The sequence below is a fragment of the Phascolarctos cinereus genome, unplaced genomic scaffold, assembly GCF_003287225.1.
Source record: "Phascolarctos cinereus isolate Bilbo 61053 unplaced genomic scaffold, phaCin_HiC Scaffold_3;HRSCAF=262, whole genome shotgun sequence".
Lineage (NCBI taxonomy): Eukaryota > Metazoa > Chordata > Mammalia > Diprotodontia > Phascolarctidae > Phascolarctos > Phascolarctos cinereus.
Window position 1 is genome coordinate 251,626,790 of NW_027555736.1, and position 15,003 is coordinate 251,641,792.

The following is a 15,003-nucleotide window of genomic DNA, read 5'->3' on the forward strand; positions in this document are numbered from 1 at the left end:
CTGTGCCACCTAGCTGCCCCTAGTCTAAACATTTTTAAATTCTCTCCCCTGGATCTATTTTCCAGGTCAGTTGTTTTTCCAATGAGATATTTCTCATTGTTTTGTATTTTTTCATTCTTTCAAATTCATTTTTAGTGTCTTGATTTCTCATAAAGTCACTAGCTTCCAATTGCTCATTCTAATTTTTAAGGAAGTATTTTCTTCAGTAAGCTTTTGGACTTCCTTTTCCATTTGGCCAATTTTGCTTTAAGGCATTCTTCTCCTCATTGACTTTTTGGACTTCTTTTGCCATTTGGGTTAGGCTATTTTTTTAAGGTGTTATTTTCTTCAGTATTTTTTTGGGTCTCCTTTAGCAAGCCATTGACTTGTTTTTCATGATTTTCTTGCATCAGTCTCAGTTTTTCCTCTACTTCTCTTACTTGCTTTTCAAATCCTTTTTGAGCTCTTCCATGGCCTGGGACCAATTCATGTTTTTCTTGGAGGCTTTGGATGTAGGAGCTTTGACTTTGTTGTCTTCTTCTGGTTGTATGTTTTGATCTTCTTTGTCACCAAAGTAAGATTCTATGGTGTAACTCTTTTTGCAGCTTGCTCACGACCCCAGCCAATTACTTGAATTACAAACACTTTGTTGAGGTATGGGTCTGCTTCCAGTGTGGAAAATGTACTATCCCAAGCTTTGGAGGTTTTGTGCAGCTGTTTCCAGAGATACTTCCAGGGACCTGTAAATTTTCAGTTCTTCCAAGGTGCTATGATCAAGGGCGAGGTGTTTACTCCTTTCCTGGCCTGTGCTCTGGTCTAGGAGTGACCACAAGCACTCTTTTTTGTCTTGGAACCGTGAGGAGGATTCTCTCTTCACAGCCACTATGAGCTCCACCATGCCAGCGCTCCTCCTCACCCCAGAACCACTACTCACAACTGTGACCCAGATCCAAGCACAGGCAAAGCAAGAGAATCCTGCCCCTGCAAAGAGACCCCTGCAATCCCCCTCTGATTAGCCACTCAATTCCCCTTCAGTCTGTGAGCCAGAAGCTACAGTGGTAGCCACCGCCCTAGGATTGAGCTCAGGGACTAGGGCTGGGTCACGCTTCTCTCTCACCACAGACACAGACCTTTCCCACTGACATTCTAGGTTATCTTTGGCATTCATGGGTTGAGAAGCCTGAAAACCGCCACAGCTGCTCATGGTTCAGTCCTTAGAGGCTTGCTCCAGGTTCACTGAGGCCTACTTGCCCACGCTGAACTGAGAGCTCTTCTCCCAGCCTGATGTGATATACATTTCTGATCAACCATCCAGGTTGTCTTAGGCTGGAGATTTGTTTCACTCTGTCTTTTTGCAGTTCTGCTGCTCTAGAATTTGTTTAGAGCCATTTTTTTACAGGTATTTGGAGGGGTTTGGGGGAGAGCTCCAGCAAGTCACTGCTTTTACTCCACCATCTTGGCTCTGCCCCCTGGGATTATTTCATTTTCCTCTTTAGTATCTCTAGTACTAACCATAGTGTTGAATGAATGATTTATGAAACAAAGACATCCCTAGGGAATAGCAGTCTGGAACACATTATCCAAACATTAATTCTATCTCCCTTAAATCAAATCCCTAAGGGGGTTCTGATCTTGAGTCCCCAAGAGTTGTTTCTGAGTTCAGTGGCACCTAAGAGTCTACGTTTGGCTCCTCAAGAAGATTGTGTGATTAATTGGTTTCTGGGTGACCGAGAGTTGTTAACAAACTTTTTATTAGCATCAGGTTTTATGTTGCCACTTAGTGGCGAAAGACATGGAGTGCTGGATTTGGAGTTAAGAAGACCTGGATTCAAATCTCTCATCAGACACTAGCTATGTGACCCTGGGCAAGTCACTTAATTAAATTTCCTCACTTGTAAAAAGAGGAGATCCAACATCCATTCCAGCTCTAAATCCATGAATCTATGAATCACATCTGTGAGAAAGGGTACAGATGTCATAGTGTCCTCAGTCTAGAAGGGACCTTGAGGGAGCTTCTAGTAGATCCCTCTGACTTTAGATACCTCTGGTTATTAAACACTTCAAGACCATCGTCTGACCATAAATGTTTATAAGATTATTTAAGCTGACCATAAAAATATAAGTTTTTGTTCTTTTGCTTATCTTTTCCTTCACTCATCATTCACTCTCCAGCTATCTTCTGGACAGCCTTGCCAGCAAGCGGCCTTTCTGCCTGAACCAGAAACCGTGCTCTAGAGGTTTTAATCTCTCATCCCTGGAATTTAAGCTCCAAGGTCCTGCTGTCCTCACTGGTGACTTCCTTAACCCACCACTATTTCAGGCAGAATCTGGTCATCTTATCAACAACAGCATTTGAGCCTTGCTGCCATATGCATACACTTCTCTCCCACTGCCTCAACTCCAGTTCTAGAATTGTGGTCAAATCAAGTCTGCTATTGTTTCTGGAAGGGGGCATGTTAATCAACTTCTGTTCTCTTATGGCCCCACGCATTATCTCTGTAACATTCTGGACCAAAGTGCCCCTTCCTGGCCACCACTCCCTATGTGTGCTTTCCCCCCATTACAATGTAATTTCCTCAAGGACAGGGGACTGTTTTTGTTTTTGTGTTTATCTTCAGCACTTAGCACAGTTCTTGGCACATAGTAAGAGTTTAATATTTTTTCATCCATTCATTCATTTATTCATTCATTCATTCATCTTTTGGTCATTAATTCACTCATTAAATTATAATATACCTACCCTTCAATGCCCATTCAAAATTCTGAAATCCACTTTTCAAATCTACTTTTATTTCTTTTTGTCCTCACATAAAAAACAAGGTATCTCTAAATTCCACAATTCTTGAAGAGTTTCAAAATCACTTCAATTACCTTTTAAAAAATCATTTGATCTCTAAAAGTATGTTGGCACTGAGATAACATTAATGTTAAAGCAATAAAATAATTGCATGACATTAACTCTTTAGAAAGCAGAATTGGCCAAGTGGAAAAAAGAGGAACGAAAGCTCTAGAGCATGGTTTCTGGTGCAGGCAGAAAGGCTGCTTGCTGGCAAGGCGGTCCAGATCCAAGGTTAAGAACCCCTGGATTATATGATCTCAAGGAGTTTTCAGATCACAAAATCCTTACGACAATAAAGTGCTTTGAGCTCCTTTAAGTAGCTGTAATGTGTGCTTAGAAGTCACTACTCCAGCATTAATAACTAGAACTTTGGTTTAAAAAAAAATACATATACATATACATATATATACACATACATATATATACATGTACATAAAAACACATTTTAATCTAAGAAGTTACTGTTTTGTCCACTACATATCAGGCCTGTAGCTACTGAAAGTTTTCCTTAGTACAGTATACAATTCAGGAATCAGGAATCTCTTTTTTGTTTAGATCATAAGATCACAAAATTAGAGCTAGAAGGGCCTTAAAGGCTAATTAGTCCAGTCTCCTCATTTTACAGATAAGGCAACTGAGGACCAGAGAGGTTAAGTCCAAGCAGAGCTTTGGCTGTCCTGCAGTCTTAATTAATTAGAGATAGTCTGAATAGTAACCTATCATCCTATTCCTTACAGCCTCACAATTTTTCCACATCCATGTGTTTTGTTTATTTGTCACAATTACCTTTTCTCCAGGTCCTGGTTTCTACATATCATGATACACTTACCCCAGGCAGAAGGTTGCCTTTCAGTTGAATATATTACTCCAGTTCCCATATTCCAACCCCAGTACCAATAAGATCTTGCTGAAAAGGAAATAAATGGCTCACTTTATAGAAGTCTGTAGCTTGAAAGAATCAATGCCCCATCCAAAAGAGAGCCATTCAGTACTTTATCCATTGCAGGTCTGACTAAATGGTCACAGAGTTTATGAGATAGTGTTTCAGCACTTACCCTTGGGAGTCCTGATTTTATTGTAGCATCTAAAGATGGCAATAAGAAGGAGCCCTTCCCCAAGCTGGAAAATCATGTAGAGGAGAGGAAAAAAGAAGAGAGGTCCAATTACTTCTGGAGGAAAGGTCATATTGAGGATGGCAGAGCATAGCTGAACATTCTGGCATCCAGTCTCCATGCTGACGGTGCGTCTGCATCTGTGTAGACACATAAAAGCAGCTTCAGGAGAATTAATTACCACTGTTATCTTTTCCTTCCTTCCTCACGAGACCAAAAGGAATCGAATGGTGTTAGACAAACTGATGGATGTAAAATAAGCATCTCGTTTGTACCTGAGTGGTCATTTATGGTTTCCTGTCACTATGGTTGGCCTTGTGTTTAAGATTTATTATTAATGACTTGCATAAAAACAGAGATGGCATGCTTACTCAATTTGCAATGACACCAAGCCAGAAGAAGTGGATTCATCACATTGGATGACAGACAAATGCAAAAACATCTTTAAAGGCTAGGATAATAGATTAAATCTAATAAGATAAAATTTCATAGAGATGACTTCTCCTTATGAAACATATTTTAAAATTTTACTAAAATTTATATTTTTACAAAAATAAAATTTTCATCTCAAAATTTTACTGATTTTTAAAAATAGACTTCACATCAAATTGTCTGAAAAACCTGGGCTTTTTTTTAAGGGACTTCCAATGCAACCCAAAAAGCTAAAATGATTGTAGCCATTGTGTTCTGGATTAGGGAAGTTATATGCCCAATGTGCTCTTCTATCCACGGTCAGACTACATTTAGAATATGCTATTCAGGCAGTTATGCAGTGCAGTAGATAGGGTGCAGGGCCTGGAGTCAGGAAGATACATGTTCCTGCGTTCAAATCTGACCTCAGACACTTACTAGCCATATTACCCTGGGTAAGTCACTTAGCCCTGTTTGCCTCAGTTTCCTCATCTGTAAAATGAGCTGGAGAAGGAAATGGTAAACCCCTCCAGTATCTTTACCAAGAAAACCCCAAATAGGGTCACAAGAATTAGACACAACTAAAAAACAATTGAACTGACTGAACTGATTCAGTTTTGGGGGCTAGATTTTAGAAAGAACATGGATAAGTTGAAGAACAGCATGCCATATGAGGACAAACTGATCCTCACGTGTTCAGCCTGGAGATAAGAATATTGGCTGAGGGTGGGGAAAGGGACCATATTATGCCTGTATTTTAAGAGCGGTCATGTGGAAGGAATTACTTATGTTATACTTGGGCAGAGAGGGCAGAACTGGAGGTATAGTGAGTTTATTCTTATTTTAGCTCTTCAAGCAAAAGTTCAATGACCATTTACAGGTATGTTGTAGTTTAGGTCAGGCTAGACTTCATGGCCTCTGGGGTCCTTTTCAGCTCTGAGATTCCATGACATCTTTTAGTTTTATTTCCCATTATTCTCTTTAATGCTCTAGTTAAACTGAACTACCCTTCCCTAAACTTTCCTACCTCATTTTCTTTGTTCACTCTTGGAATATACTCTACTACCCACCATCTCTGTCTGTTGAAATACTTCCTTTTCATCCTTTACAAACCAAATTCTTCATAAAAAATTCTTTTTGATTCACATACACCTACCTCCAGCTATAAGTAATCTCTATTTATAACTTTCATATACAATCATATTGTATATTAATATTATGGCTTTTTTCTATATACATGTCTTATTTCTTCTACTAGACTGTGATTTCCTTGAAGATGGGCACTGAATCCTTAATAAATGTTTGTTGTTGAATAGAAGTGCATGGGAGAAGATAGAACCTATAGAAATCACTTTGTGAGTAGCTCTTGTCTAGGGCCGTCACCTTCAGAAACCCAACACTTCCCACAATATAAAGAAGCCCCTACAACATTGCATGAGAGGCATCACCAAGAATCCACTGCCCACATAGCTTGGAAAAATGCAGAGATTTTCTAGTTACTCCTGAAACAAACTAGAAATGGGAAAAAGTAGGACTGTGTTGGGAGATAGAAACCAAAGTCACACCTACCTTCCATTGAGGCGTAAGATGGCTGAGAGGATATAACCCAGGGTGAAGCCAATGAAAGGCATCAAAGCAGAGATAGTCAGGAGACGAAATGTCATGACAAACATGATGCTTCGGCCAATGTTAATGGCAGCAAGGGCAGCAACGCCCACTGATAAAATAAGCATTATGATCATTCCCCCCTGAAAGTGAGGATAATGGGAAAAGAAAAAAAAAGAAAAACCTTTTTTTAAGAGACTATTCTTTAGTAATCCCAATTCCTGAACGAAATTGGAAGACCATATTTTATTAATTATTAATTAATTTATTTTGATTTATCAACAATCACTTCCATATGCTTTTGAGTTTAAAATTTTTCTCCCCCTTCCTCCCACCAACCTCCCCAAGATGGTGCACAATCGGATATAGGCTGTATGTATACATTCTTATTAAACATATTTTCACATTAGTGATGTTGTAAGTAAAAATTAGACCCAATAGGAGGAACCACCAGAAAGAGGAAATAAAACTCAACAGAAGAGAAAAAAAATAGCAAATAGTATGCTTCAATCTGCATTCAAATTCCATAATTTTTTCTTTGGATGTGCATAACATTTTCCATCATGAGGCCTCTGGAGATGTCTTAGATCCTTGTATTGCTGGGAAGGGTTAAGTTTATCAATATTAGTCATCACACAATGTGGCTGTTATTGTGTACAAATTCTCTTGGTGCTGCTCACTTCACTCAGCATCAGACCATACAAGTCTTTCCAGGTTTTTCTGAAGTCAGCCTGTTCATCATTATAGCACAATAGTATTCCATTACATTCATATACCACAACTTGCTCAGCCATTCCCCAATTGATGGGCATCCCCTCAATTTCCAATTCTTTGCCACCACAAAAAGAGCTGCTGTAAATATTTTTGTACATGTGGGTCCTTTTCCCATTTGTATTTCTTTGGGATATAGCCCTAGAAGTGCTATTGCTGGGTCAAAGGGTATGCACATTTTTATAGCCCTTTGGGCATAGTTCCAAATTGTTCTCCAAAATGGTTGGATCATTTCACAACTCCACCAACAATGCATTAGTGTTCCAATTTTCCCACATCTTCTCCAACATTTATCATTTTCTTGTTTTGTCATGTCGGCCAATCTGATAGGTGTGATGTGGTACCTCAGAGTTGTTTTGATTTGCATTTCTCTAATCAATAGTGATTTAGAGCATTTTTTCATATGACTATAGATGGCTTTAATTTATTCATCTGAGAACTGCCTGTTTGTATCCTTTCACCATTTATCAACTGGGGAATGACTTGTATTCTGATAAATTTGACTTAATTCTCTATATATTTTAGAAATGAGGCCCTTACCAGAGAAACTGGTTGTAAAAATTCTTTCCCAATTTTCTACCTTTCTTCTAATCTTAGTTGCATTGGCTTTGTTTGTGCAAAAACTTTTCAATTTAATGTAATCAAAGTTATTCATTTTGCTTTTTGTAATATTCTCTGTCTCCTGTTTGGTCATGAATTCTTCTGCTCTCCATAGATCTGATAGGTACACTATTCCTTGCTCTCCCAGTTTGCTTCTAGTATCAGCCTTTATGTCTAAATCATGAACCCATTTTGACTTTTTTTTGGTATATGGTGTGAGATTTTGGTCTATGCCTAGTTTCTGCCATATTTCTTTTCCAGTTTTCCCAGCAGTTTTGAGAGGCCATATTTTAATCACCTCTCCTTCTTCCATTTTCATTCCCAGGAATAATAGTTTTCGTGAGTGCCTCACTTTGTATGTAGTATATCATTTGATACTCATCATAACTCTATGTGATAGATGCTTTTATTATCTCCATTTGACAGACAAGGAAATGACGGAGACTGAAAGAGGTTAAGAGATTTACTCAAGGTCACACAGCTAATAAATATTGGAGGTGAGGTGTGAACCCAGTTCAGCACACTTTCCATCTGCTTCTCATTAAAAGGAAGCTTCTTAAGGACAAAGAACATATTTCTTAGTAACCCCTTCAACAAAAACCAGCATATTTGAGTGTCCTCCATCCATGAGGAGGCTATGTCAGTGTGGGGAGCTTCTTCCATCAATGTGAATATAACCATGTATAGCAAATAGGGCAGCTAGGTGGCACAGCAGATAGAGCACTAGGCTTGAAATCAGGAAGACTCATATTTATGAGTTCAAATCCAGCCTCAGACGTGGGTGTGTGTGCATGCTTGCGTGTGTGGGGGTGTGTGTGTGAAAGACAGAGACAGACAGGGACAGAGACAGAGAGACGGAGAAAGAGAGAGAACCTTGACAAGTCACTTAACCCTATTTCCCTCAATTCCTCATCTGTAAAATGAGCTGGAAAAGGAAATGGCAAACTACTCTAGTATCTTCTACAAGAAAACCCCAAATGAGGTCTCAAAGAGTCAGACACAACTGAAACGACTTAACAACAACAGATAGTTTAGTAGGTAAATCTGAGGGACTTTCCTAGGGTCACACAGCTAAGTGTGTGAGGTAGGATCTGAGGTCTTTCTGATTCCAAGTATAGAACTTTATCCACTATCTACTATGCTACAATGCCTCTGTTGCCTTCCTTCTAGTGATGCTTCAGGCATTTCTACAACCAACATAGAAAACATGATTATAAATAGTAAGACTAGCTTTTTTAACAAACATACCAGAATCAATGTGGGAAGTTGTTTTCCCTGACTATATATGTATATGACAGAGTTTGAATAAATTAATTAATATGCACTTATTAAGTACCAACTATGTGCCAGGCATTGGGATAGACTCTGGGGATATATATAATACTTTGTCATTTTAAAAATAATTTATTCTGTATCTACTTCCTGTTGCTTTTTTACCTTTGTGCTTATGAATGTCTTGACTTTGTATTGCTTTGTGGGGCAGAGGAAAGCACAATAGTATTGCATGTATTGATATGCCAGATTTTCTTCAAGCATTTCTCAATCATTGAGTATATAGGTTTTCCCCTTGCTTTCCACCATTAAAAGTAAAGCAAGTATGAATACTTTTTTTTTTACAATTAACATCTATTTTCCATATAACAATTTTAACTTCTAGTCCCATCAACAGAATCATGGAGTGAAAGGTTATGACCAATTTTGCAGCTCCTGTATGTTGATCTTTTCATGTTGCTCTGCTTTTTTTTTTTTTGCCTCAGGGCAAATCCCACTGGCAATGTGCCTGTTCCCTCATGGCCCTGTCAACACTGAATTTGGTTATTCTTAGGTTTTTTGATTGATTTGTTTTGGAGTTTGGATTTTTTTGCCTCTTTGATGGCTATAAGGTAATGTCTTGATTTCTCTGAATGTTAGAGAGTGTAAGCAATTTTTCAAGTGGTTGTTAACTTGTATTTTCTCCTTCAAAAAAGGCTCATTTGTTCTTTGGAGTGGGTATTAATGCTCTACTTTATATGTAGGAGTATCCTTTTTGTATGTTTTGAAATTCAGAATAAAAAAATAACAAATCACAATTTTGCAATGTGCTAGCCCCAATGTGAAATCAGAAGTTTCTGCCACCATCCCAAATCCCTGAATTGAATAAGATTTGTGGAACTGATAATCTGTGTATTTATGAATTCTCCAAGTTGACAGATCATGGCCATCTTGGGTCCCATTTTAGGGCATCCCTGCACTGTCGCTAATGCTAAATCAAAATTGTTCTGTTTTCTAAAAGAACCCAGGCAGACACAGCTTTCCTAAGAGGATAGAATTAACTATCTTGCTGGCTACCTTTGCAAACAGCCACATTTGAAGGGGAAGGGAGAATATCTAAAACTTTAAGCATCCAAAGCAGCAAAACAATTTTTGACCTTGGATGCCCACCCACACATCTCTTGGCATCCTCTTTGAGCTGCTTTTACATGAAAAACATCTGACAGTGGTGGAGTCAACTCCTGTCTGTATGCTTAGTAAAGGCAAACAGAGCCATTCACCTCATGATGACCTATCTGCAAAAGTCTGAGGGTCAAATGGAATCAATTTTTGTAAAGCATGCAGTACCTATTCATTGATTAACTCCCTTCCAAATCATCTTTACAGACCATTGTAATGTAAAGAATGCTTCATGACCAATTATCAGTCAGCTAATATACATTAAGTGCCTACTATGTGTCAGGCATTGTGCTAAATGCTGGCAATACAAATGTAAAAGACAGTCCTTGCTTTCAAGGAACACATTGTCTAACAAGGGAGAAAACAAGCAAATACACAAGCCACTACAAATACACTATATACAGAATAAATATGAAATAATATAAAGAGGGGAGGCACTAGAATTAAAAGGATAAGGAAAAGCTTCCTATAGAAGGTGGGAGGGTGGGTGGGGAGGAAGGAAGGGAGGGAGAGAATTTGGAACCCAAAGTTTTAAAAACAAATGTTAAAAATTGTTTTTACATGCAACTGAGCAGGCAATGGGGTATAGAAATCTATCCTGCCCTACAGGAAAATAGAAGGGGAAGGGGATAAGGTGTGGGGGGGTGATAGCAAAGAAGGCACATTAGGGGAACAGGTACTCAGAATGCCCACCATCTTGGGGTGGGGGGGAAAGGAGAGATGGGGAGAAACACATATTGATATGGCTAACATGCCTTTTTTTTTCTTAATTATTCTTCTTTATTATAAGGGAGGATTCTATTGGTGGAAGGGAGCATTAGGAAATGACAGTTATGTAAAAAAGAGCATTTAACTGTAGTGAGGATAGTCCCCTTGAGTGCAGAATGGGGGTGTCATTGTTTGGCTTGAAAGGAAAGAGAAGAGACATCTCTTGTCTTTTCTCTCATCTTTCTCCAAGGAAAACTTTAATTTCTGTCAGGAAGTGAAGTAGGAAGTTGAGGTCAGAGGCTAGCCCCTTCCTCTCCTATGTCTAAGATTGTCATTAGCAGTTGAGTAGTTTGTAAGAAAGATGGGGTAGACCTGAGTATGATATGACTTTAAAATGTAAAACCATCTAGGAGCAGTTAAAAAGAGTAATTATCTTATACAAATGACGTGCAAGAGGAAGAAGCAATGCAGAGGAACTAATTGGGGGAAGAGGGCTGGTTATTCTAGCAACTTTTATCAGGAATGGGTTCAAGAGACAACAATACATATATATCTAGAAAAAGTCTTCTAAATTCAGAAAAAATAAAACGGTAAGGGAATAGGGAGCAGGGAGAGGACAAAGAACGGATCTTTAGAGGGGAGGGTGAGGAAATAGGTTAAATGGGGGTATAGAAGGGTGTTGAGATTAATGAGAATGAGAGGATAAGGGAGGGATCTTTAGAGGGGAGGGTGAGAAAATAGGTTAAAGGGAGGTATAGAAGGACATTTAGATTTTTGAGAATGGGAGGATATTGGAAGGATCCTTGGTTGAGGGGGGAAGGGAGGGAAGGGGGAATAGGCTAAGTAATAGGAGGGTAAGGTAGTGGGTAGAAGTAAACTAGAGGAGTCAGGAGGGATAGGAAATAAGAGATATGCACAAACATAAATACAAAGATCAGGTGTAGAATTTCTTAGGGAAAGTATATGTCTATATATGTACCTATGTATGTATATATGTATATGTGTATATATTTATATACACACACATATCTATATCTATATCTCCGGTACTTAATTATGACTTTTGGAGGGAGTGAGGGAAAGGAGGGTGAAAGAACAAAGTAAAAAGTGCACAGTGATAGAACAAAAGAAAACTTACAAGGAAGCAAAGAAAAGATGGGCTGCTCTCAACACAATGTATAGTATTTATCATACAGGCTTTCTTGAAATGAAAATTTATTGCTATGTATTTTAAATCTTTTCTTATGTTCTGCTGTGCACATGACATGTTTTTTTTTTCTTTTCTTATTTTGTGTTTAAGTTTTGACATTTAAGTTTATGATATGTTTCTTTTTCTTTTCTCTTTTCTGTATTTGAGTTCTGGTGTTTGAGTCTAAAGTGAAAAAAAAAAAAACTATTTAGATAAAAAAACAATGTGAGTGAATTTAAAAGGAAAAATGTGAAATGATTCCGTAAAGGTAGTTTCCAGTCATATTGTGAATATCAACCAACCAACAGATATTTATTTTCAAAGTAGTGTAATGAACAGAGAGCTGGCCTCGAAGCTGAGAAAATCTGACTTTAAATCTTTCCTCCTTGCCCTTCCAGTCAAGTCATTTACCTTCTCAGTGCTCTAGACAACTGTCTAAGACTATAAATTGCTGAGAAGATGCCAACCTGCATTGACAAAGGAAGTTTCCTTATCTAGAAATTCCCTATACCAATGAAATCACCAATCCAATCTCTGTCCCTATCCCTTTATGCCAGGGACTATGCCAGGTTCTGAGGATACAAAGACAAAGGAAATGAATCAGTTTCTGCATTCAAGGAGCTCATATCCTCTCAGAAGGGACAATATATACATATACTATATAGATGCAACATAATCTTGGTGTTGCCAGGATTAGGGCCATGAATGCCTGCTAGTTCTGGCAGAAATCCCAAACAGCATTTCTCTCCTCCAAGTTCCCTATGGCTGTTGCTCTCACAATGGACTAATGGCACCTGGACTTTGACCAGCTAGCACCTCTCATCCAAAGGGAGGGAGAGAGCAGAAGCCATGGGAGATAAGAATGAGCACTGTGAGTGACAGTCTCTGTCATGTCTCTACCCCCAGCTTGCTACATTAGAGACTCAAGAAATTCTTTTCTTGGGTAAGATCCAGAACTATCTCCCTTGGTTGGGCTGAGTTATCTCACTCCAAAAGGGAGAGTTCCTTCTCTCCCCTTGGAGGGAGGTATATGTTCTCCTATGTATACCTTCTCTAATTTCTGTTTGTTTTTTGCCAGGAAGTGAATTCTCTCTCTCTCTCTCTCTCTCTCTCTCTCTCTCTCTCTCTCCTCTCTCTTCTCTCTCTCTCTCTTTCTCTCTCTCTCTCTTTCTCTCTTTTCCTTTTTGGTGAGGCAATTGGGGTTAAGTGAATTGCCCACAGTCACGCAGCTAGTAAGTGTGAAGTGTCTGAGGCCAGATTTGAACCCAGGTCCTCCTGACTCCAAGGCTGGAGCTCTATCCACTGAACCACCTGGCTACCCCAGTGAATTCTCTTAATATTTTTTTTACTTTAAATGTATTATTTACTTATTTTGACATTCATTTAAAAAAAATTTGAGTTCTGAATTCTCTCTCTCCCTCCTATCCCTGTAGCACCCATTGAGAAGGAAAGAAATGTGATATCAATCATATGTATGAAATTATGCAAAAATTTCCATATTAGCCACGTTGCAAGAAAAGCAAGAAAAATAAAATGAAAAAGTTGTGTTTTAATCTGTTCTCCATGCTATTTTTCTTGTTTATTTCTCTCTCTCTCTCTCTCTCTCTCTCTCTCTCTCTCTCTCTCTCTCTCTCTCTCTCTCTCCCTCTCTCTCTCTCTCTCTCTCTCTCTCCCCTGTCTCTCCTCAAAAGCCTGTTTTGTTTCTGACTGCTGCCTCCCTTAATCTGTCCTCTCTTCTGTCAGTTCTCCTCCCATCCCTTTCCCTTACTCTCATCTCTTCCTACTTCTCTGTTAGGTAAGATAGATCTCTATACCCAACTGAGAGTATATGTTATTTCCTCTTTGAACCAAGTCCAATGAGAGTGAGGTTCAAGCATTTTCTGCCACCCTCCTCCATTTTCTCCTCCACTGTAAAAGATCTTCCTTGTGCACCTCTTTTACATGAGATAATTTTCTGTCACCATAGTAACTTTTTATGGTCAGGTTCTTTTTTTGGTTATTGTTGTCTGGTCATTTTTCCAACCTATTTCTTAATATTATGTTAAAGTTGGACTCTGTTCCCAGGATGTAAGGGGCACTGTCCGAAGCTTCAGGGGTTTTTTGTTTGTTTGTGTGTGTGTGTATGCGTGTGGTGTGTGTGTGTGTGTGTGTGTGTGTGGTGTGTGTGTGTGTGCACGCTGATATTTTCAGAGCCAGTTCTGGGGGTCTGTTTTTGGTGCTTCCAAGGTGATATGATCTATGGACAGGTGTGGTTACTGCCGTCCTGGCTTGTGCCAGGTTCCCCTGCAGCCATAAGTGTTAGTATTCCTCCTGGTGCTGGAACTTTGTCCAGAGCCCCTGGTCCTTTGCAGCCCCTAGCACTAGTGTTCCTTTCTGCCTTTGAACTGAGACCAGGGCTCTTGCTTCCTTGTTAGTGACCACAAATCCTCTTCTCCACCCTAGAACTGTGACCAGGGCTTCTGATCCCCTGAAGCTACAATCACTAATGCTACCCTTGGCCCTGGAATTGTGGCCCAGAACTGTACATAGGCAATGCAAAAGGTTTCTGCACCTAGTGCCAGCAAAGAGTCCTTTGTAATTTCTTTCCGTCCAATTATCTGATGCCCTTTAGCATTTATCTTTGGACTGAGAGCTCCTGAAACTGCTATTGCCACTATTGCAATCACCTTCAAGGGCCAGCACTGGTGTTACTGCAACTTGTGCTGTACTCCCAGTTGACCCCCCTCCCAGTTTCACAGACCTCTCCTGATGACCTCTTAAGTTGTTTGGGGCTGAGAAAATGCCTAACCCTGACCTTTTATTGGCTCTGCCACTCCAGAATTAGATTTGAGGCATTATTTTAAAGTTGTTTGGAGGAGAATGCTGGGAGTTCAACTGAGTTGTGCCTCTACTCCACCATCTTGGCTCTGCCCCCCTGATTTCTGCTTTGATATGATTTGAATAAATGAGTTTCTTTGCTGTTCTCTATGTGTGTTCATTGTGGAACTGGTATTAAGTGGGCAAGGTGAAAAGCCTTGGTTATAAAGATTGCAGTCCTCCTTCTTCCCTAAAATTACAAAGCAATAAGAAGTTAGATCAAATCCAATCATATCCCCTACATGAACAATATTTAAGGGAGCAGATAGACACACTTCTAGCCTCTCTCTCTCTGAGGAGAGCAGACTTCCAGCCTCAACTTTCTACTTTTCCTCTGGACAGAAATGAAAGTCTCCCTTGGAGAAGGTTTGGGGAGAAGAGGCTAGAAATATCTATTCTGCCTCCCTGAGCCTTCTCCTCATGTAGCACTCCATCTTGCTATACTTCTAATTCAGAAATCCTAGGATTCCACAAAGAATATGCTCTCTTGTCCCCCATTTATC

The 15,003-nt window shown here is 39.3% G+C and overlaps 1 protein-coding gene across 1 annotated transcript in view; it reads right to left on the minus strand.

The window, feature by feature from the left end:
* SLC10A1 (solute carrier family 10 member 1) overlaps nucleotides 1-15,003 on the minus strand; it is a 31,928-nt gene that overhangs the window by 3,722 nt on the left and 13,203 nt on the right. Inside the window, exons 3-4 of the mRNA XM_021004836.2 lie at nucleotides 5,911-6,089; nucleotides 3,874-4,070 (exon numbers count right to left, since the gene is read on the minus strand). Coding sequence (XP_020860495.1) covers nucleotides 3,874-4,070; nucleotides 5,911-6,089 — 376 coding nt within the window. The remainder of the gene's footprint in view (nucleotides 1-3,873; nucleotides 4,071-5,910; nucleotides 6,090-15,003) is intronic.